Raw genomic sequence first — 24,117 nt, 5'->3', positions numbered from 1 at the left:
AGTATTTGCTGCCGGTATCTCCGTTTTATGGATGAACAAGGATCTTTGAAGAACAAAGGCAGGAGTGAAATGTTAGATGAAAAGATAATTGTAACTGTGATAAAAGGTTAGATCAGCAGCTATGAACACTCTGGTGGCTGCTGTTCCAGTTGAGAGGTCCAGTTTGTGCCCGGGGAAGAACTTTAATGATGCCAAATCCTGGTATTTAATTGGGAGAAAATTTTGGGTCCTTTAAGCATGGCTAACAAAAGCAGTCTGACAACATCAATAACAAAAACAAATAACTGGAAAAGATCAGCTGGTCTGGCAGCATCTGTGGAGAGAAATTGGAGTTAATGGTTTGGGTCGAGTGACCCAAGTTAATGTTTCACGTCAAGTGACCTTCCTCAAACTTTCAAAATTTCCCTTCACAGATGCTGCCAGACCTGCTGAGCTTTTCCAGCAATTTGTTTTTGATTTACAGCATTTTTTTTTCCAGTTTTTACCAGTCTGATAGTATACTGGATAGTTGATGATTACAGTTGTCAGTATAACCATAGTACCAATTGTCTCTAACACAGTAGAAACGTGAGGTTAGGAATGGTGCGTGATGGGAAAGACCATAGTGCACTGATTAGTCATAAGTAGACATATATAGCCATGTAGCTATACTCAGCTGGACAGTGTAGGAGATGTGTTTAAGTGGCTGGTGTGATTAAACGATGGTTTCAGACCAGTAGAAAAACACAAGCATTTTATTTGAGATCTAATAAAGCTGTGGAAGGATGGATATTTGAACCTCAAATAAGAGATGAGAGAAAACTGGGCACAGATTTGGAAGATAAACAGTGTGTTAAGTGGTCTGAGTGGAAATGGAGATGGAAAATGATGGGATCTGATATAACTTACTATTCTCAACCTCCAAGATAAATATTTCAAAGGATAAAAAGTTTAAAAACTTCAGCTTTCGTTATAGCCCAGTGTCAATTACATTTTAATATTAGTCACATGTTCTTACAGGAACATTGCCTAGTATTCCCAGCTCATTCAGAATGGAGATAGTGAGGAAAACCACATAGGCAAGCAGACATGTTGCTCCAAGTTTCTTGTCTAATTTCCATCCATTGACTTTAATTGCCACAAACATGAAGATAATGGAAAGGAGGAGAGAAGCTGTTGTATAGGTCATGCCACTGCTGTTCACTTGTACAGGTGATGGGTCCACAAATGTAGTTTTAACAAACCAAGGTAGTCCTAAACAGAGCAGATCAAATACATTGGATCCTACAATGTTCGACATTGCCATGTCTCCTTTGCCTGTGAGGAAGAAAATTGTATTCAATATTAAAGCAATTCAATTCCAATACCTTGTGTTGCAATTTCTACAAAATGTCTGAATTAAGACAAAAAGACACTACAAGAACAGCAACTAAAACTTATCAAAGGTGAAGGTACTTGCAGAGATCAATGGACAATGTTTAGGAAAAACTGAGCCTGGGGCATACAAAAGACCTGGGGTTTGGAGGGGTAGAGAAGCTTAGAAATGGAAAGGTGGGGCAATTAAGAGATTCAACAAGAATGTGGTGCACCAGCTCCCAGTTTCTGAAGTTATAGATGCTGAAGTTATTGAAAAAGACCAGGAGAGTACTCAAATGGTAGTGATGAGGTTTCTAACAGAATAGACAGTGGGATGGAGGTAAAAATTGGTGGTTTGTGATGGAGATATAGAGTATGAAGCTTCATTTAGAACTAGAGGAAATGCTGAGGCTGGAAAGTTTGAAGGTGAAACTGGCTGGCAGGGAGACAAATCATGGAAAAAACACCTTTAAAATAATATCCAAAGCTTCACAAATGGTAAAATTCTCGGTGGGTGCTAAAGGCAACAGCTTCAGCCTTAATGTTTATTAAGTGGAAAATGTAGTTCCGAAAGTCAAACAGCACAGATAATGACTGGAAAGGTGATGGAAATATTGAGATCCATCTTTTTAAAAAAACTTAAATCAGGAAATTTAGACCAATTGACCAAACTGCTTTGAAAATTGTTTGGTTTTAAAGGGTGTCACTATTCTAGAGTAAGGGTGCCTGAATTGCAATCTATAACCCTCGAATGCCCTTAAATCTAGCCTTTGTCCTAGGAAGCACATGTCCTATTTACACTTTAGATTTCTTATTGGCTTACCTTGTTTGAATTTGCAGGCAGGAAAATTTTATATAAAAGCAAAATATTATGGATGCTAGAGAAAAATGAACAGGTCTAAAAGCAGAGTTAATGTTGGGTCCAATATGATTTCTTCAAAACACCAAGGTGGAGCTCGGAAGAACTGCCATATCAGACAGTTCACTCTGTTTCTCTCCACCGCTGCTGCCAGACCTGCTGAGATTTTTCAGCAGTTTGTGCTTATTTAAAAGGTGTATATGGTGTCGTCTCAAAGCACTTTACAGCCAAAGTGCTTTTTTGCCTAGACTACAAGTGAGTCAACTTGCACAAAGCAAGCACCTACAACAGCAGTCTTAATAAAAAGAGATTATCCAGTCATCGTGATATTGGTTTAGGTATAGCTATTGGCCAGGACACTGGGGATAATACTGTTGCCCTGTGATACAGGCCACAAAATCTCAGCTAAAGAGGGCTAACATCAGCTTCTCAGTACTCCAAGTATCAGCCTTGATTTTTATGCCAAAGCTGAAGTTTTGAAAAGGCTTTTGTGCCATTGTTAGATAAATACAAATCATGTGATCAGTTCTTATGTAAAATTAATTGAGAACTACAGTTTCTGTAATGGCATCTGTTAGGTCCCTTCGACCACCACTTTGCTTGCACTCAAGTTATATCCTGTTTGCTGGAAAATGTTAAAACAGCTCTTGGAGAAGTACAAGGTGGGGCTACAATTCTCCAAATCAGTCACAATCAAAACACAAGGATGCTTCTTTGAATTTTAAAATCACAGTTTGTTTTCTCCTTGAGTTCTCAGTGACTAGGAAACCTTGCAGTGTTTCTGGCTTGATGGTAGGTGCCTGAAATTCACTGTCTGGTTTGACGCTCGAGACAGAATCGCTCATTTAAAGAAGGAACCTGCATCTGTACCTGAAGTGCAGCACCTGCAAGGTGACTGAACAGGTGCTGATAAGTAGGATCATATCTATTTTTCTAATCAACCTGTTCGGAGATATTATTACACACTTCTGGAGCAGGTGGGAATGGACAGCTAGTTTATTTAGATGGCACAGACATGAAGGACTGAATGGCTTCTGTTTTGGTGCTGTAATTTTTCTTTGGTTCTAATTTCACATTTAAAAAGTCTTACTACAATAATATCGTAATGCACAAATTTGTTACCTTTTTAATGTGCTGATTCACATTTCTAGCATCAATTACTTGCCACCTTTTTGGGTTAATCTTTTCACATAAAAGTGTATTCATACCTTCTCTGGCAACGAGTACACTGGCCACTGTGTCTGGAATACTGGTGCCTGCTGCCAACAGCGTGAGGCCCATCACTGTCTCAGGAATTTCCAAGGTTTCACCTGAATAATAAGTGGTTAAGTAGTGTTGAGTTGCCTGATTTAGGGAACATCCCTCTCTGTATTTACTAATAATCAAAATCTATGAACTGGAACAAGTTCTTCATAACATATGTAGTCAAAGATTGATCAGATGGTCACAGGGCTGTCTTCTACAATCTCAGCAAAATAAAGTTATTTTCTGATTTCAAGTTAGTTGATGCGACATGTTTTGATACAGCATACCGATTTTCACTGTCCAAGGCCCACATGTAATCAGGAAGGCTGTAGAATTATGCTTACCTCTTAAATTATAATCTGAATAGTAAAAGTTTATCATAGATAACACAGTGTGGAGCTGGAGGAACACAGCAGGCCAGGCAGCAGAGGGGCAGGAAAGCTGATGTTTCATATTGCTCCACACCGTGTTATCTCTGACTCCAGCATTGGCAGTTCTTACTATCTGTGAGCAATGCAAAATGGCTTCACAAAATGTGAGCACAGTGGTTTGATAAAATGTTTTACTGCTCCACCAAAGAGTGCTGCAAGGTTGATGTGCCATCTTTGGCTAAGGTAGGCGTCAACTTGCTAAAAAAGTACTGCATACCATTATTTGAAATGGAGTCCTTCTTGTGACCTGACCATCTTTCTTCTTCAAAATACTACCAAAACATAATTGGTTAACATTTATTTCAACTAAAGATTAGTGCAGCGTTGTCACCAACATGCTTAAATCCAAATAACCATGTTAATTTATAATTGTTAGTCATTCATGAGGATATTGGAAACAAAAACAGAAGTTGCTGGAAGAGCTCAGCAGGTCTGGCTGCATCTGTGAAGAAAAAGATCAGAGTTAACGTTTCGGCTACGGTGACCCTTCCTCAGAACTGTTCTGAGGAAGGGTCACCAGACCAGAAATGTTATCTGCGAAAAAAAAATCAGAGTTGCTGCCAGACCTGCTGAGCTTTTCCAGTAACTTCTGTTTTTGTTCCTGATTTACAGCATCTGCAGTTCTTTCGGTTTTTGTTCAGATATTGGAAACATTTGCTTTGCCCATTGATAATCTGCACAAGTTTATAAAAGCATTGGTTACTATGCCATGTGCGGTGACTTGTCCTTCTATTTGCTCCTTGCTTTGTCACTAAGTAACAAAGTAAATTGTGCAATGCACATTACACAGATCTTTGTATAAATGGAAGAGTTATTTTAATGATAGTAGGAACTGCCAGTGCTGGAGTCTGAGATAACCTGGTGTGGAGCTGGATGAACACAGCAGGCCAGGCAGCATCAGAGGAGCAGGAAAGCTGACGTTTCGGGTCTGGACCCTTCAGAAAACGAAGAAGCTCCAGACCCAAAACGTCAGCTTTCCTGCTCGTCTGATGCTGCCTGGCCTCCTGTATTCATCCAGCTCCACACCTTGTTATTTTAATGATCCTACCTGCTACAAAAATAGAAGTCTTAAAGCCAAGAGATCAATGTGCAAAGTTAGTGACATAAGAGAATGTATTGAATGCAAATCTTAATTTTCAATGGTTCATTGTATAATTGATATGCTCGGACAAGAACAAAAAGTTCATTCATAGCATTAAGTAAAACGACAGCAAGACTTACAAAAGGGGAAGTCAAAACCTGTGTGAAAGTATACCTTTTACAAATACCAAGAGGGAAAGCATTAATCCATTTACATTTAGTTTACCAAAAGGGAAACAGACTGAATAATATAGAGATTGTTCTTACCTACTATGGATACCATCCAAACTAATACATATGTAAATCCAGAAATCCACACAGCACTCAGGAAGAAAGTGAGCATGAACCACTTTCTCCATTGACGTCTACGACAGTCTGGAGTAGTTATGGACAGCAATGCAGCAATGGGAAGCGATAGTACCCACGTGATTCGCTTTGTATCTGATTCAGGCACTTCAAAAACATGGCATTTGTCTGTATGAAACAAAGATGACTTGATCACACAATTCCAATATTAGAAGAACGCGATCCAATTATGTTACTCAGATCCAGTTCATTTTTTTTCACCCCCTTGGAGTTCTGTGAAGTGCCTTGTAATGATTTCCTATGTTAGAAAGCTAATGACATTAAAACAAAAGAAAAATGCTGGAAACACTCAGTGTATCCTCCAGGAAGAGAACTGACATTTCAGGTATGGATTCTTCACTGGAACAATTTTGATAAAATTACCTCAACTGTAGAGCAGCAACCCTATCAACACATTCTGCCATCCAATTTAGTCATGACTAATGTGTATCCTATCCAAGTAAAGACTTTTTGTCCAAAATGTTGGTTTATGATTGAGATGGGAGGAGACCACTCTGTCTGTAGTTCCACTACTCCACAGGTCAACGCGTTTAATTGCTTTACCTAATTCCTGATGTGACAATGGTATGCTATTAGACTTGAAATCCATCAACCAGGTTTCTTTAATTAAAAAGCCCAAATTATTGACTATAAACAAAAAGAAAAACTTAGTCAATAATGATGCAAAACTTGTCGACATTCTGTAATACAAATATATAAATCTTACCCCTCTAACTAATTCAAAACACACATTCTCACACAGTGGGCATAGGGGGTGGGGAAGAAAACAGATTTTTCTTTGCAATGATTTGATTTGTGCGATTGGAGAAAGCACGGGGAAGATGACAAAAAAAAAATTGACCAATATGTCTAGTCCTTGAAGAGAAGAGAAAAGGATAGGTTGTGGATAATTCAGATGTCTATTGGTTTGATGTTCATGGATACAAAGATGGCAAGTCACCCCGGGATTGTAGCAAACATAGCTTGATGAGGATTATTCCAGACATTCTTCAGAAAGGCAAAGCTGGCTTCAGACTGTAGGACTGAGCAAAAATCCCTGTATTCTGAAATACTGGACCGAAATCCTGGACTTTGCAAATAACTTTTAAAAGTTTAATAAAAGGCAGCTGGGCTATGCTTTGGGAAAATTATACAGAGATAGCTGCTTGGAACACTGTTCAACCCGAAAATCCAATTCACATGTCAGCTCTAAAAGATCAACCAGACCTGGGAAAGCAATTTAACCCAGACATTATGGAACCTTTACAGATACCAAGACATTCAATTTCAATTAATATTCATTTGCAAAAATACTGGACATTCCACTTAATCAAAACATATTTACACCTACTCTAAACTATCAGGAAGCCAATTCACCTCAAAGGGGACAACAGAAACACAACGGATAACACAGATTTGAGAGGAGATAATGGAGCACACAGTCTGTATAGCTGCTAGCCCTGATCTGGGGAAGAGAGAGAGGGAGTTTTCAACAAGATCCCGCAGAAACAGCTTCCCCTCAGGCTCCAGCCCCAACATGCAGCTTTGGGACCAAGAACCACAGAGGCCGAACAGAGAAGCTGAATCAGAGAGACAAAGAGCATCATCACAACAAAGGACTTCCGAGTGTGAGTTGGTGGGTGGGGGACAACCAAGTGCTATCTCCCCAAGAGCTACCCCCACAACAACCCCGAGGAGAGGGATCTGAAAGAGCTACCGCCCTGAGACTGATCCCCACTGCCATCTCCAAACGAGGGATCCCAAACAGCTACTGTCCCCGTGAACGCTCTGCTCAGCTGTCTCTCTGAAACACTGGGCTACAGCAAGCAGGAACAGCCAGCTGTGTTTCAAAGTCTCCAACTTAGCTGCCAGGGAGGGGAAGGTGGTTGGTGACTGCGAAGAACCCCAGGGTTAGGAAGTCTGATTAAAGTTACTGTAATTAAAAGATAACAAGGTGTAGAGCTGGATGAACACAGCAGGCCAAGCAGCATCAGAGAAGCAGGAAAGCTGACGTTTAGGGTTTAGACCCTTCTTCAGAAATGACTCTACTGTAATTAAAACTACTGTTTAGCTTCTAATAGTATTTAACCAATATTTAATTTAATAGTGTGTTTGAGTACTGTCCTCTGTACAATTGATCATGTCTATTTCACTGTTTTGTATTTGCCTTTCGTTTCTTGTAATATATTCACTTTTTATATTTAATAAACAGAGATTCTTTTGCTCCTGAACCATCTGTCTACTGCCTTCTTCATTCACATTCCTAAATAAAGTCCAGGGATCTGGGGGTGATTCGAACCACCTAAAAATCAGCAAATTACTGATCGAAAACCAGAACCTGGGCCGGGGTGGAGAGGCTTTGAAACTGGTAAAATCGACATGGCCTAAATGTGGACTTACCAGTTTCAAAATCTCCCCAAACCTGGCCTCATCCCATGACCAACCCTCCCTCTCATCCCCACCTCCTTGACCTGACACAACCTGTCCATCTTCTCTCCCACCTATCCGCCCCTCCCTTCACACTGACCAATCCCCACCACTCCCTACCTGCACTCACCTATCACCATCCCACCTACTTTCCCCAGCCTCACCCCTCCTCTATTTATTTGAGCTCTCTACCCCCTCCCCATTTCTGAGGAAGGGTCCTGACTCAAAATGTCAACTTTCCTGCTCCTCCAGCTCCGCACTGTGTTATCTGTGACTCCAGCATCGGCAGTTCTTACTATCTATCAAATTATTGATGTCGAGTAGAACTTTAAAATGAATTTGGGTAGAAAGGAAAAGTGGAGTGTAATGTTCATTAAATAGTGTTGCAGAATATTTCTGATTAAAGTAACGGAAGAAATTCAATATGTTAAAATGTGAATAATTCAGTTTTGAAAGCTTATGGTAAAGAAAAAAGATACAAATTTGATCCCCAGGTTTTCTATTAAAAACAGATGCTGATAAAGTACAGTATTAATGGAGTATAATGCCCTCCTCGAGAGGTTAGTCTTATGATGAGAGATTGATCAGTTTAAACCAGTACTCTGCCGTTTCAAAGAATGAGAGGAGATCTAATTGAGGTATTTAAGATGCTAAATGGGATTGACAGAGTAGACATAGAAAGGATGTTTACTCACGCAGGGCAATCTAAAAGGACAGGTCATAGTTTCAGGATAAGGGGTAGCAGATTTAAAAGAGAGATGGGGAGAAACTGCTTCTCATCTGGAATTCACTACCCCAATGTGTGGTGGACACAGAACATTCAATAATTTAAAGGAGCAAACAGAGAGCTTTTCACTCAGTAATACGTTGAATATGTTGTTATAGGCAGCAGGCATGTGGCCAAGAATGAGATCAACCATGATCATATTAAATGGCAAAGCAGGCCGGAAGTTCTTATGCTCCTAGTTCTTATGTTCTTAAGCTAGTCTCCGTTTTAAAACATAATGTACTTTGCCATTCTATGTGCTTTGATTCTGAACTTGATCTTTCAGTTTTGATTGAGAACCTGTGTCCAAAAAAAATCAAATTATATCCACACATGCTCAGTGTGCTGTTGAGTTACCAGAATTTTCTTTTCTTGGTTCAGATTTTTACTTTTCTTTTGCTTTTCTATCAGAGCTTTTTCAACACTTCTCAGGTTCTCTTTTCATTTAAGTCTCCCACTTTCTAGGTTACTCACACCTCAGTATATAAATTTTTTCCAGCATTTTGTTGTATTATTTGATTGAGATGATGTATTCCTACCTCAAGCTTATAGGATAAAGGTAAAGATAGATGTTCTGCATTTTCTTCACCCTTCCATTTTCCAATTCTGTTATTAGACTTTTTTTTTTCTCTCCAGTGCTGAAGGAAAACTAGTTCAGGACATCAACCATGTCCCCACAGATATTGACTGATATAGGTTTAGGCTACAATATTCACAATACTTTTTTGGTTGTAATTGGACAGTGAGAGATGATTTTAATGAACAAAATTAAATCATTGTACAATTTGTGGTTAGTGTTTCCCTTATACTGCAATTTCAATAATTTCTATACAGAAGATTTCTGCTCTACAGTATGTTATGTTACAGTTCAAACCTGGAATCAACATCCAGTTGGAAGCATTAATGAAGTTGCCATCAGCTTGTTGGAAGTGTTCTGTTTCCTATAGAGTTCAAGCTTTGTATGGAAAATAGTTCCAGCAGACCACCACAGGAGGAAGTTGTTCAGCTTATCGTGTCCCTGCTGGCTCTCGAAGAGCAATTCAGCTAGTGCCCCACACTGACCTTTTCTCCCCCTCCTCAAAGCCTTGGGAATATTTTTATCCTGAGAATTATCTAGTTCCCTTTTGAGAGGCAAATCAAGTCTATCACACTATCACAATCTCAAGCAGTGCATCGCAAATCCTAACCACCTGCTCCTTGAATTTTCTTTTCCTCCCCTCATTTTGTTTCTTATGCTGTTGCCAAATCAATTTAAAAACCAGTGTCCATGAACCCAATTTTAAACATTACAGAGTGTGCATAAACACCTAGAAATTTAAATTTTGGCTGTTGCAAAACTGCACTTTAGATTGTTAGCTTCATATTAGGTTGTGACAGTAGAACAAACAGACACAAAATTATTTGATGATAAATGCGATAGAGGATCGATATGAAGGTCAACATCTGACAGACGAGAGTATGACACAAGTCAACTCCACATAAAAAGAGCACAGAAAAACTGAAAGAAATACACTCATTGGCTGATTAGTAATCAGCATCAGTATCCTGTGAAAAGCATGTTTGGGATTTTATTTTTGAAGAATAATTTCAATTTCATTCAGTCATTTTTCATTTTGAACATTGTAAATTTTTTAATTCATTCTGTCACAGCATCAGGGACCCAGGCTCGATTCCATTCTTGGGCGATTGTCTGGATGGAGTTTGCATGTTCTCTCCGTATCTGCATGGGTTTTCTCTGGGTGCTCCACCTTTCTTCCACAGTTCAAAGATGTGCAGAATAGGTGGATTGGCCATGGGAAACGCAGGGTTACAGGAAAGGGGTAAGGTCTGGGTGGAATGCTCTTCAGAGTGTCAATGCAGACTGAATAGGCCAAATGGCCTGCTTCCCCACTGTAGGGATTTATGACAGGCCAACATTTAATGCTGTGGAGATGGCGCTGAGTTGCTTTCTTGAACTTCTGCAATCCTTACGCTATATAGTTAGTCCCACAATGCTTTTTGGAAGTGAGTTTTAGGATTTTGATCCCATGCCCATGAAGCAATACTGACAGAGAGGTGGTGTTCCTATGAATTAGTTGCCCTCATCCTTCTGGATGGTAGGTATTTCAGGCTTAGAAGGTGCCTTACTGAGTCACTGCTGTGCTTCTCGTTATCAGTACATACTACTGTCACTAAAGGGAATAAATGTTGAAGGTGGTGGATGACGTGCCCAGTAAGTGGCAGGGGAACAGCAATAGGTTACACAGCACAGCATTCCCACTCTGACCTGCTCTTGTTAACGGTATTTTCATGAGTCATCAAGTTCAGTCTGTGGTCACTAACAACCCCCACCATGTTGAGAGGAGATTGCAGCAGGGGAATGCTATTGAATGTTAAAAGGAGTAATAGTCATTATACGCTGTCCTTTGGCAAGTAACATTTGCACCACCTATCAGTACTAGCCTGAAGTGATCCGGATAATCACCACGTATGTACGCAGCAGCTTTAGTACATGAAGCAGGGAAGAGGTTTGTTGGTAATTACACAAACAGCACTATTTGCTACTTTTGACCTAGGGGAGAATGCTTTGTAGAGAGGAGCGTATGGATTCAATAGGCTATATGACCTGCTTCCATAGTGTAGGCATTCTATGATAATAGAAAGCAACTGTTTTTAAGTACAGGAGATGTTCACGTATCAGGTCTTTTTAAAAAGTTAAAAGAGATGGCGTGGTTGGTTAGCTGTTCTACAGCTGTTTCATTACCCTGCTGGGTAATATCAGCAGTGCAACTTCCACTGAAGCGCTGTTGTGTTTTCCCTACCTGTATTTAAATTCTGGTGCCCTCATTTCTGGTTTTCCTTCGCAATAGTGTGTATATGGGGTCTAGCTTTGTGTTGATTGATGGCTTTATTAGTGGAATACCAGGCTTCTAGGAATTCTTGTGCTTGTCCCTGTTGTGCCGGTCCCAGGATCCTAGTATTGTCCCAATTGAATGGGTGGTTCTCCTTATCCACGTGGATGGAGATGAGTGAGTATTGGTCGTGTCTTTTTGTTGCTAATTGATGTTTGTGTACCCTTGTTGTTAGTTTCCTTCCTGATTGGCCAACGTAGTGTTTGTCACAGTCTTTTGCAAGGAATCTTGTATATGACATCGGTCCTGTCCATAGGGTAGTGGGTCTTTGGTCCAGGTGAGCAGTTGGCGTAGGGTTGATGTGGGTTTGTGTGTTCCTCTGATGCCCTGTAGTCATAGAAGTCTTGTCAGTTCAGATGTGTTCCTGATGTAAGGTAGCGTGATGTGTGGTGGGGCGTGTAGTATCTTCTTGGTGTCACGCGTGTGATAGGCATCTTCTGACCCAGTTTTTTTGGTATCTATTGTCCTTGAACACCTGGAAGAGGTATTCTTCTTCTTCATGACGTAGCTCTGTGCTACTGCCCGTTTAAATAATGTTCTCACGCAACCTCGTTTGTGTGTGTTAGGGTGGTTGCTGTTGAAATTCAGTACTTGGTCAGTGTGTGTGGCTTTCCTGTGTACTTTTGTTAGGAATTCCCCATAGGTCCTGCGTTCCACCAGGACATCCAGGAATGGGAGCTGTTTCTTCTTTTCTGGTGAATCTGATCCCGGTGAGGGTGTTGTTTATTAGTTCGTGTGTCTCCTCTAGTTTGGTTCATTTAATAACTGACGAAGGTGTCGTCCACGTAGCGTATCCATAGTTTTGGTTGGATTAGCGGAAGGGCCATACTTTGAAGTCTCTGCATCACTGCTTCAGCTATTAGTCAGAATACCAGGTGGGAAAACATAACAGCGCTTCATCAAAGGCTGCACTGACGATGTTACCCAGCAGGGTAATGAAAGCGGAACAATGAACCAGCTCAGCAAGCCAACCAACCACAACATCCACAACCCGTGCTACAAATCTATTCTAAAATCTTAAAAGATATGTATTGTGTTTGTAATTCATAAATTAGAGACCCATGTACATTGTTCTGGGCCTGGAACTGAACAAAGGCCAGACCAGTTAATGATGACAAATTTCCTTCTGTAAAAAGGAGTTAGGTATTTCTGACAATAGTTTCATCGTCACCATGATTAATTACTAATTTAATAAATTAATTCGAGTTTCACTGAAGTTCAAACCCCTGACCTCTGAGCATTTATAGATTGGGGCTCTGGATTACTCGTCTGTTGCCATTCCTTGGATGGCTGTAGAGTACCTTGAGAAGACTCTTATCTTGGAGCAAAAAAAAGGTTTCCTGCACAATAGCAATTAGTATAACTACAATCATGCATGATTACTAGGATCATAAACAGTTGGACAAGATGTACTTTAGCACTTGGGGGTAGCAGATATAAGTTGGTCTCTACCCATAGACATAGGTAGAAGCAGTAGAATGGGTGAAGCCAACATGACAAATGAACATTAACCTTTTCAGAACCATTACCTTTTGCAATTGTTTACTCTGTGGAAGTAACAGCTCAACATTTTTGAAAATAAAGAGAATGTGACAATTTCAAAATCCATTCATGCACGATTAAAACATTGGGTCGAGTAAACATGCAAAGTTGCATCTGTGGCTTGAAATTTGATGATGCCCACTTACGAACATAGAAGTTACTTCCAAATGTTTTTGATGCTTCACACAAATGTTAGCACACTAATTAATCCTCTGATTTTCATTAGAAAATACTGCATAGAAATTTCTATCGACTCTTTCAGTCCTGAATACTCCACAAAAGAAGACACTTGCACATTCAGACTATTTCAATAATTCTTTAATGTTGTGTTTTTTCAAACAGTTTGCACCTCACTATGGGGGTACATTTGCTCCCATCCTCGAAAGGTGGAACCTACTGGGCCTGTTTGGTCCAAGTCAGTAGGAGAACCGCTTACGGATCTAACTGGAACATGTTCTTAAAATTAGTGTATTGCATGTTAGCCGATAGTGGTGTTACATTGCGACTGTTACACAGACCATGAGGAAGACCTATTGTCTTATTTGACATCGTAAACTATCCACCCACATCATAGTGGGTAGTGCTCAAGTAGTATTAACCCCTTCAGGCCTTTTGCACACTATATGTGACACTTTCAAACTGCTAATCTCATGCAGCCTTCCAAAAGTGACAAGCTAATATACCACACAGTCATTCAGTCAGTCAGTCATACCTGTGGTCAGTTCAGAATTATCCATGACTCACTCACATACTCCATCCTGTTGTTATGAACATAAGAATTAGGAGCTGGAATAGGTAATTCAGCCCTTCCAGCCTGCTCTGATATCCGAGACAGTTGTGGTTGACCTCATCTCGGCCTCACTCCTCTTTCCTGCCTGAACTCCACAACCCTTTAACCAGTTACTAATTAAAAATCTGTATCTCCTCAAATTTATTCAAATGTCCCAGCACCCACTACACTCTGGGATAGTGAATTCCACAGATTCACAACCATTTGAGAGAGAAGTTAGTTCTCCTCAACCGTTTTAAATCTACTACCCATTATCCTAAAATTACAACCTTTCATTCTAGATTGCTGAGCAAAAATATCCCCCATCATTCTCCTCTCATTCCTCTAAACAGCACACTAAGACAAACACCTTATCTCTGGTATTATGGACCAAATCCCCTTCAAATATCAAGGAGATAGTCTAGACTTTAAACTTGTATCATTTTAAAGGCAGGTGTCAGGCACTGTTTTCCAGATGTAATTTGGTTAGTCACATTACCAGACTTTAAGCAAAACACACTTTATTCTTCCAACAGTTAAAATACAAACAAACAAAAAAAGAATTGGAATAACTAACTCTATTAGAAAGCTTTATTTATTTATTTATGGATTATTTAACTACTAACGAGCAACTGTTCCAATACAGTAAAATCCCATAAACACACCCTTGGTGAAGGCAAATTCAGTAAAATATATTGCATGTGATAATGTTCTTTCCTCCTGGACAGGAGAAACATCAAGAGGAAAATGAATCTGGCAGAGAGCGAGATTCAAACTTTAAACTGTAGTGAGAGAATGACATGGCAGCCTCCACAACCAACTTCAAAAATAAAGTTAAAGTTAATCTAAAACCCTATTTCTGCAGGAGCCCAAGTCCACTGATTCATGCTGCTTCTATTGTTCTCACTTTAAAAAAAAAATGCTAGGTCCTCACAAGCTGTTTACCTTATTGGAACAGAAGCTGGTCACCTCTCTGTCTCAACCTCTTCATTAAAAAAGCAAAAAAACACACACACACACACACACACACACACACACACAAAAAAAAAAAACCAGGACCACCAACACTCAAAAAGTTTGACACCATCCAGGACAAAGCAGCCTGCTTGATTGGTGTTATATCCACAAACATCCACTCCCTCCACCACTGCCGCTCAGTAGCGGCAGTGTGTACTACCTACAAGATGCTCTGCAGAAATTCAAAGATCATTAGACAGCACCTTCTAAACCCACGACCACTTCCATCAAGGACAAGGGTAGCAGACATATGGTAACACCACTACCTCAGGTACCCCTCCAAGTCACTCACCATCCTGACTTGGAAATCTCTCCAATTTTGTTCACTGGCGCTGGGTCAAAATGCTGGAATTCCCTCCCTAATGGCATTTTGGATCAATCCACAGCAGTTGGACTGCAGCGGTTCAACAAGTCAGCTCATACCACCTTCAAGGTGAACTAGGGATGGGCAAGAAATGCTGGCCAGCCAGCGATGCCCACATCCCACAAATGAATAGAAAAAAATACAACTCTTAAAGCCAAAGTGTCATCACAGAAATTAATCGAGGGAACCTCTTCTGAACTGCCTCCAGTACAACTACACCTCTCCTCAATTAAGGGGACCAAAATAAGTTGCACACAATAATCCAATGCAGTCTTGGAACTATTTCTCCATATATGGAGACCAAAGGCAATGCTAAACAGAAATTGCATCCCTTGAGATACAGACTCAAAAATATCAGTGATCAGTCATCTGAAGATAATCACGTGGCAAATTTGTACAATGTTTCTAGTGGTCAAATCCATAGCACAAAATTCAGTACAAAAGCCAAGTTTTATTCGGGCAAGTCACAAAAGGTACGACTTGGGGTAAAAGAAAAATACAGGTGTATATTACTTGCTGTAGAGGTTAACAAATTGTTCTAAATAGATGTCTTAAAGCGTATTTAGCAGATTGTTTATTTAGACAAATCCTGAATAATACTAAAATGGATAATTTTGTAGTGTTTTAAACCTTGACTTTGGCCAAAGCCCTCAAATCAATATTCTATATATCCATTAAGGAGATGAACTCATTGAAAATTATTCCCTGTTAAACAAATGGCTACTGTTTTTGTTACCTTCAATCTTCTCAGACAGCCCGTGTAAACTGAGAGAGAGTTGGGAATAATCAGAATCCTCTTGAAAAATCCCGCTATCAGATCGAGAACAGCGATGTACCAATGGCCCAGTTTTTTCTTGCCAATCTATCAGTGGTCGCTGTTCATTGCCTTCTTCCATTGCTTGTGTTAAACAGGTGCAGCATGGGCTAAACTTCTCCATTAGATACCGCTTTAAACAGATGTCAAAGCACAGAACCACGATGTACAATGTATAGATCAAAAGCAACAAAGCAGCCTCATACCTAAAAAAAAAAAAACAGGCAATTCAAAAATAGACTGAATTAGTCACGTAGTGGTCATTACATTACATTCTTTTGAAATGGTTAGGTCAACCCATGATAGGAGCAAGTTACTGCAGATACTGGAATCTGTACTAAAAAAAATGCTGGCAATCACAGTGAGTCAGGCAATATCTGTGGCTCTCTCCACAGATGCTGCCTAACTCACTAGGATTTCCAGCATTTTTGGGCTTTCAGTCCAGCATTTTATTACTGCAGGGACAAGTAATGCGATCACATGCAAACAAGCAAGCAGAAGAACAGAGTTTAAGTTTTACTTTTCAGAAAGAAAGAGGGTAGAGTAGCAGATTTTCTTTCTATGCAAGAGTTAAGAGAAATGTTAACAATGGATTTCATTAAATCCTGGGTCTCCTGTAATTATATTGACAATAGAGCAAGAGTTCAAGGTAGAGTTCTAGGCTCATTTCAGAATCACAAGTCAATTGTGTCTTGTGGCATAGATTCACTCCTGGCTAAGTTGTGAGGGTAGGTGGGAGAATACTTACCTAATATTGAAAGCAACTTACCCATTTAAAACCACAATTCTGTGTTGAAATCCTTTAGTTTTTGCTCTAAGCAAGCCAACAGTTGGTGACTCGTAACATTTATGGAACAGACAGGTCCATGAGTTTAGGTAGCAACATCAATTCTGCCCAGCAATACAGGAGATACTTCTTGCCAAGTTTTCAATAGGTCATTCAGAACAGTTTGGGATCACTGAAGAGGTGATCTTGAATTGCCTTGATGAATTCAAGACAAAAAGCTTTGACAAAAGCACTTCAAGTTCTATAAAAGGATGTGGTACATGGATACTTGGATAATAATGACCTGATTGGATATAACCAGCTTGGATCTGCAATGTTTTTTGAGGATGTTAACAAAATTGACAAAACAAAAATCAAGAGAGCAGCTTGATGGACTTAGTACACTAGGGTTCTCAGAAGGCTTTGGGTTCCCCAGGGAGGTTGGTAAGCAAAAATAAAGCACGTGGGACAAGGTGTAACGTACTAGCAATGATTAATCATTGGCTAGCAGACAAATTGAATAGCAATAAAATAGGTCATTCTTGCCTAAGCACGCTCTGACTAGTGTTTTGTTTTAAAACCTTTGACCCAGTTTTCTAATCAACCTGTTGAGATTTATTATGCACCACTGGAGCAGGTAGGACATGAACCCAGGCCTCCTGGTCCAGGGTGGGTCACTACCATTGTGGCACAAGAGGGCCCCTAATTGCGAGAATCAGTACTTGGCCCTCAAACATTCATAACCTACAATGATTTGGATGTGGGGACCAAGTATCTGTGATATAAAGCTAAGTGTGAATGTTCTTTAAAGATGATGTAAAGAGGTTTCAGGAGGATTTGGACAGGCTTAGGTGAGTGAGCAAGAACATAGTAGAGGGAATTTAATGTGGGGGGGAAAATGAGTGTGTCCATTTTGGTAGGAAGTACAGTTGTGCGGAATATTTCTTAAGTAGTAAAAGGGACAGATATCATCAATAAATCACAGATGTCTAACACGCAAGAGCAGCAAAATATTAGGAAAGCTAAGTGAACATTAGCCTTTAATCACAAGAGGATTTGAATACAAGAGTATTCAAGTCTTGCATCAACTGTACAGAGGCTTGGTTCAACCACACCTGGAGCACTGTATGCAGTTTTGGTCCTCTTGCCTCAGCAAGGATATCACTACCTTACAGTGTAACAAATGTTCACCAGGCTTGTTCTAGGATGGCAGGACTATTTGACAGAGACTGGGCAAATTGGAACTGAATGTTGTGATTTTGAAGAACAAATGGCAATCTTCTTGTAATCTACAAGATAGTTAAAAGAATTGACAGGAGAGATACAGGCAAGATGTTTCCTCTGTCAGGGAGTAAAGGACCAGCAGACACACAAACAAGGAGCAAGAGTAGGCCACTCAAGACCACTCTACCTTTCAATAGATGACACTTAAGAGAAAGGCAAGGAGATTTTTTGGTTTTGAATCTCAGGAATTCTCTACCCTGGGAGCCGTGAACGGTCAGCTTTTGAACCTATGTAAGGTACACTCAATAGTATAAAGGGTTATGTGAAGAAGTGTGGGTAAAAGGCAGTGTTCAATAGGCCATGATTTTATGAAATGGGGAGGAGGCACAACAGGCTGATTGGCCTACTCATATTCCTATGTTTCTATCAATTAGGAATTTGGCATCCAGTATTACCCAAAAACCCTTTCCATGTAGACCAGTTAAAATGCAGATTAAAGCTCCTTCCATACAGTCCCAGGTTTTAATCCAGCACTGAATCTTTCACTTTTCCACAATCAATCATCTGGTGAATGCCGAGTGAATATAATAGCACGTGGCCACAAGGATGAAACCACCCTAACCTTATTTTACAAGGATCCAGAGAACTTCTGACTGTCACTCTATTATACAGAAATATAAAACGAGGTTCTAGGATGTAAATGATTTACAACCCACTGTTTTGGATTTGGTGGCGCAGACATGAAGTTATTTTCTTTTAAAGTTTCAATAGCTGGCTGAAGTAACATTAGATTAAATGGAATGGCTTGAAGTGTAGCACAGCCTTGAAAAATATACACTGGGGGATTTTGATATATGAACACCTTCATGATCCCTCTGATGAAGCAACTACAGCTTTGAGTGAAAGGATTTAATATTCTGCATTAGCCAACAGAGTGCGAATTGAGAATTCCAGGGGCAAACCTCCCTCCTTATAGAATTGTGCAGCGAGTAAACCAAAACTATAGTTTGGAGATCTTTCTGGAGCATACAGTTGGTTTCACAGCTATTCACTCAATTAGGTGAGGAAATGTTGGCTTTTTAAAAAAAAAAACTGTTAATAATAGACACATTTCTTACCAGTAGATTGCATTGTCAAAGATAACAAGAACTAGTGCTGCAACACTGATCGCATAAGCTGCGCAATCTCTGAACACTGGCCAGCAAGTCAAGTCACAAACCTGGAAAAGATGTTTTAAGATTCTCGTGATCAGAATTCAACCATTTTTCAGCCGTGAAAGCCATTTTTCAGTACATGACATTTAACAATATAATTTCTAAATTACTAAGAGGAATTTCATACTACAAATACAGTTCCAATCTAGAATACTTCACCAATCCAGACTTGACCATCATGCGTTACAAGAATTCTTATGAAATTGGACTTTGCTTCAATAAATTCTATAAATTGAGTTAAAACAAATTTGAACTGGTTAGATTTGACTCAGTGCAGGAATAGCTAAGCATTTCTAAGAAAAAAATGCAAAGGTCACAATTACCAAACCAAGATATTGGTGTGACCTTTTCTCACCTGTTAAATCACGTCAGCACTGATATTTTCTTTACGTACCATGGTAGTTAACAATCCACATGCAGCACAGATACCAAGCAAATTGTAAACCGCTGACCCAACTATGGTACTGACTCCAATATCTCCCTTTGTCACAAACACTCCTGTGTACAAAAGAGATCAGAAAAAAAAAATTCTGGTACCAAGATACCTAAAAATACAGTTAAACAATGAACTCTGCATGTCTTTAAAAAAGGTTCCCATGAGAGTCTAAAGTAATAGAAGTTTTATAGAGTTAAAATGCAAATATTCAATATTGTTTTGAAGGATACACTTCAACTCAGAAATTCATAAATGCAGAAAATATGTATTTGCACGTTGTGTGATTATAAACCAGCACAGATCATTTCTTGAAATATTTAGGTATTTTTAAGTTATGTGATCAAAACATTTTAAGGCATTTCCTCAACTCTTCATGGAAAATTTTAACAGCAATTTTATTACTTGACATTTAGATTAAGCAAAGATGCTGAATTCAAGCCTATACATATGCAAGTGATCACCAAATATTAAATGGAATGTGCTGTGTACTTGTATTACCTGTGTGTGTTAGGGCTCTTGGTGATGTCCCTATCTCTGGTCCAAGAGACCAAAGTTCAATTCCCACCTGCTCCAGAGGTGGGTAATAACATCCGAGTCAGATTAGTCAGAAAACATCTACCCCAATGCATTTTAAAAGAAAAAGGAAGATTTCAGACGTTACCTAGAAAAGCAGTGACCAGTTCAGGCGCAGAACTTCCCGCGGCCATAAATGTTGCTCCAGCAACATTTTGAGAGAGACCAAGACCTAACAACCAATTACAAATACTATTATTCCAACACTGAAACTCCCTGAATGAATTAAGTATGCACTTAGTGAAGTCAGCTAGAAATGTAACAACTTATCAGAATGCTCGAGCAATTCAGCAGACCTGCACTTCCTTTCAAACTTGGCTTCAGACTGTAGTGGAATTGTGTGTACCATAGGATAACAAGCCCGAGTCATGAGAGATGGTCACCCTGTAGGGTCTCACATGGTTCACCTCTAATGCATATCAGGGCAAGATAACAGAGCTGTGCAGTTATACTGTACTACCACTGAGCCATTTACAACACGAACTTTAAAAGCTATTTGTGACTGTGCCCATTATGGGGCCTGGCACAATGTATTTCCCAGGGAGAGAAGCAAACTGAAGTTAATGCATTTTCTTAGAGATCAGGTGTTCAAACAGCCTAAAGAAAACTCGACTCAGGAGAGATTGCTCCATTGCAGTTTTGAGTTGAGTTTTCAAGTCAAACGTACAATGATTTCTTTCTTCATTAAAACGTAAAGTTTATTTCCTGAAGTCAAGAATAAAATGTGCACTACACAATAAAATTAAAGAAAAGATTTTAAAACCATTTAATGACAAAATAATGAAATTAAAAACCTATGAAAAATGTAGAATGCACACATTAATTTGAAATGAGACATTGATGTTTATTATTTTTAAAATGTGATCCTAAATGCACATAACTTCAGAGTGAGGAATGATCAACAATTCTTAATACCTTGGGGAAAGTTTTAAAACTCCAAAGTGCTTCATAGGAGCTTGGTGAAACAAAATTATGACTTCAACTCAGATGACAAAAATTGGGTTTTAAAAAGTGTCTTCAATGAGGAAAGTGAGGTAGAGGGGAAAATAAAACCACAGTAGGGAGTTTCACAGAGTTCGTGGCCTAGACGATATAAAGGCAGATCCATTGGGGCTCTTATGGCACAGTGGTGACATCCCTACTCCTGGGCAAGAGGCTTAGGTTCAAGTCCCACTGCTCCAGAGATGTGCAACAACATTGCTGGATGTGTTTATTAGCAAACTGCGAGAAGGCACAGACATAAATGGTGAAGAGATTAAATTTAGGGATGTTGAAGAGGTCTAAATTAGAGCTCCCTCAGTGATTGTGGACTGGAAATTTCAGAGATAAATGGGGCAAGACCCTGAAGCAATTTCAAAACAAGGATCAGTGTCAGTGTGTCAGCTGTGTTTAGTTAGTAGTACCCATGCCTACCAAGCACAAGGTCTCAGTTCAAGTCCCACACTAGGGCTTGAGCACATTAAACTAGGGCTGACTCATGAGCTCGCGCAGCATTGCAGAAACGTCCACCTTTCAAATGAGGAGACACATTAAACTTGGGTCCCATCTGCCTGTTCTGGTGCACACAAAGGGTCCGTGGCAATATTTCCAAGAGTAGGGGTTTGGCCAGAACACCAGGGATCTCTCTCAACTGGTGTCAGCAAAAAAAAAACCAACTACATTATCACTTGTTAACCACATTTATAAGATGTTGGCAGAATACAAACGTTAGTCCACGACGCGCCCAAAACTGAAGCAGATTTAAAAAAAGATAGTTCTGAAGAAGAGAAAGTTACGCTAGACTTAAACATTAACTTGCTAACTTTTCACAGATGGTGCCACACCTGCTAAGTTTTACCAGCATTCTGCCGGTTTCAAAAATTAGGCACTCGTTTCCTAGGAGTTTGAGAGTCAACGAGAAGAACAAAAGGTTAATGAGACTGCGAGTTAAGGCACGGAGAGGGTTTGGATAAATCAAGTCCAACTGTAAAACGTTGAGATACCAGTTAGGAGCACATTGGAATAATCGAGTCCAGAGATAAGGAAGGCATAACTTAGGTTTTTTAGCAGCAAAGTAACTGAGCCAAGGACAAAGGTCCTTGAAGATAGGCACCACTGGCAGGGACATTATTTCAGGGTCAAGAGTGAACTAACGCTTAAGACTGGTTTTATAGTCATTGTTGCCAGGGATGATGGAAATCGGTACCCAGGGAACAGAGTTTAGATGAGGACCAAATGCAACGGTTTCTATCTTTAATATTTAGTTGGGAATAATTCTGTTCAAACTTGCTCCTTGACACATCATTCAAATCCATTTGCAAAGTATGTGCTATTATATTAGAAGTAAAACAAAAAATGCTGTTATCAAAATTTGCAAAGGACATGGGGCAGCAAAGATGGCTCAGCGGTTAGCGCTGCTGCCTCACAGGGACCCGGGTTCGATTCCAGCGTCGGGCATACTCCACGTGTCTGCGTGGGTTTCCTCCAGGTGCTCCGGTTTCCTCCCACAATCCAAAGATTGTGCAGCTTAGGTAGACTGGCCATGCTAAAAATCACTCCATAGTATCTAGGGTAGGAAATGCCGGGATAGGGTTGGAAGCTCTTCGGAGGGTCGGAGTGGACTCAGTGGGCCAAATGGTCTGTGGGCTTTCTATGATTTTATGGTCTGTATTCTCCACTTTTTTGGTAATACAAACTAGGCTGATTTGAAAATTCTGTAGATTTTCACTCTTGCTTTGTCCAAAAAAAGTCTTCAATGATACTTTAAGTAGTAATTTCAAAGTAGTACACCTCCTATGCTGCTACTGTACAAATAGGAAGAAGTGGAGGCAAGTACAGTGGGATCAAAGAGTTGGGATGTGTTGGAATGTGAATTGCACATTTAAACAGTGTTTTTACGTAATGCAGAACTTAATACAGAAGTCAAATGAAAGTTAGGTAGCAGAAAAAAGTCAGAATGAAAGCATTTCAGTTTACAAAAAAAAGTTGCAGCACAATGACTTATCAAAGTGGTGCTAAATCGAGCCAACGTCCCTTAGGGACAGAAATCTGACCTTGTTAGGACTCCAACCCACAGCAATGTGGCCGATTCTGAACTGTCTTCCAGACAATTACAGGTGGGTGATAAATTCTGGCCTAGCCAATGCCACATACATCCAAGAAAAAACAAAACTGTGTAAAATTTTGAAAAATAAAAATGAAAGTAGGAATTGTTAACTTTTCTTATAAGTATGATAATACCTAGCAAAACGTCATCGTCTCAATTGTGCAAATGCAAGATTATATCCAAACTAGCATTAAAACTTACATTCACTGACGACTTCCAGAGAAGGTAGGAAATATTCTTCACACACTATATCTATAGCCAACAACATGTAGAGGATAATGATAAAATGAATGATGATCCCTCCCGCCTTCCTTTCTTCCAGCGTAAAAAATCCTTCAGGAAATTCGGATGAAGGAGCCTGTACACATTTGGTTACATTATCCGCTTAAAAAGTGAGAGAGGAGGGAAAAAAAGTGCTTTCGAGTTAGGATATAAAAACACAAATAGCACCCTCCACCCCCCCACTACACACACACACACACACACACATCAGACATACAACTTACTGATCATGATTATTAACAGAGACACGAATTTCTTAAACCACCAGCCTGACAACTGAGGACAGCATCCCCTTTAAATAATCCACTTTGATTTTAACAGAAAATCAAATACCCGATGTATCTCGACGAGCTCTCACAGCAGCACGCAAGCTAGAGGAGGCAACTTCGTGGAGAAGATGGGCTATTCCATACAGAACCGCACTAACCCCCACCACAAGGAAAATCACATCTGCTCTCCTTTTCTTGGCTCTCAGAGCTACTGTAGTCCTCATGGCTCTTGATAAATCCCCAAAATGTTTTTTTTTGTTAAACGGTACTGTACATTCCTAAGAAGCTCTCATTTGCTGGTAAATCGTCAGAACGTTTCAGTTTTAACTTACAACCACGGGCATGTATTAAAACGTTCATGCCGCCTGGCTATGTCTGGGTGA

General features: G+C 39.8%; 1 protein-coding gene across 1 annotated transcript; it reads right to left on the bottom strand.

Moving 5' to 3' along the window:
• Nucleotides 1-467: 467 nt before the first annotated feature.
• slc24a5 (solute carrier family 24 member 5) lies at nucleotides 468-24,102 on the bottom strand. Its single transcript, XM_020522299.2, has 9 exons — nucleotides 23,799-24,102; nucleotides 23,385-23,567; nucleotides 20,187-20,270; nucleotides 19,484-19,587; nucleotides 18,994-19,094; nucleotides 15,808-16,091; nucleotides 5,218-5,424; nucleotides 3,403-3,504; nucleotides 468-1,296 (listed from the first exon to the last, which is right to left on the bottom strand). Exons 1-9 carry the CDS (start codon nucleotides 23,956-23,958, stop codon nucleotides 980-982), a joined length of 1,542 nt encoding a protein of 513 aa, XP_020377888.1. The 5' UTR covers nucleotides 23,959-24,102; the 3' UTR covers nucleotides 468-979.
• Nucleotides 24,103-24,117: the final 15 nt, after the last annotated feature.

The sequence above is a fragment of the Rhincodon typus genome, chromosome 33 (genome assembly GCF_021869965.1).
Source record: "Rhincodon typus isolate 14 chromosome 33, sRhiTyp1.1, whole genome shotgun sequence".
In the NCBI taxonomy this organism is placed as follows: domain Eukaryota; kingdom Metazoa; phylum Chordata; class Chondrichthyes; order Orectolobiformes; family Rhincodontidae; genus Rhincodon; species Rhincodon typus.
Note: the sequence above shows the minus strand (reverse complement) of the source record. Positions and strands in the feature narration are given on the sequence as shown.

Excerpts from the sequence above, each read along its gene's own strand:
- slc24a5 (XM_020522299.2), bottom strand. The coding sequence starts at position 23,958 with ATGAGGACTACAGTAGCTCTGAGAGCCAAGAAAAGGAGAGCAGATGTG. Across the intron at positions 16,092-18,993 it reads TTTGACAATGCAATCTACTG|GTATGAGGCTGCTTTGTTGC; the intron begins GTAAGAAATGTG and ends TTTTTTTTTTAG. Across the intron at positions 5,425-15,807 it reads GCTGTCTGAGAAGATTGAAG|ACAAATGCCATGTTTTTGAA; the intron begins GTAACAAAAACA and ends TGTTTCATACAG.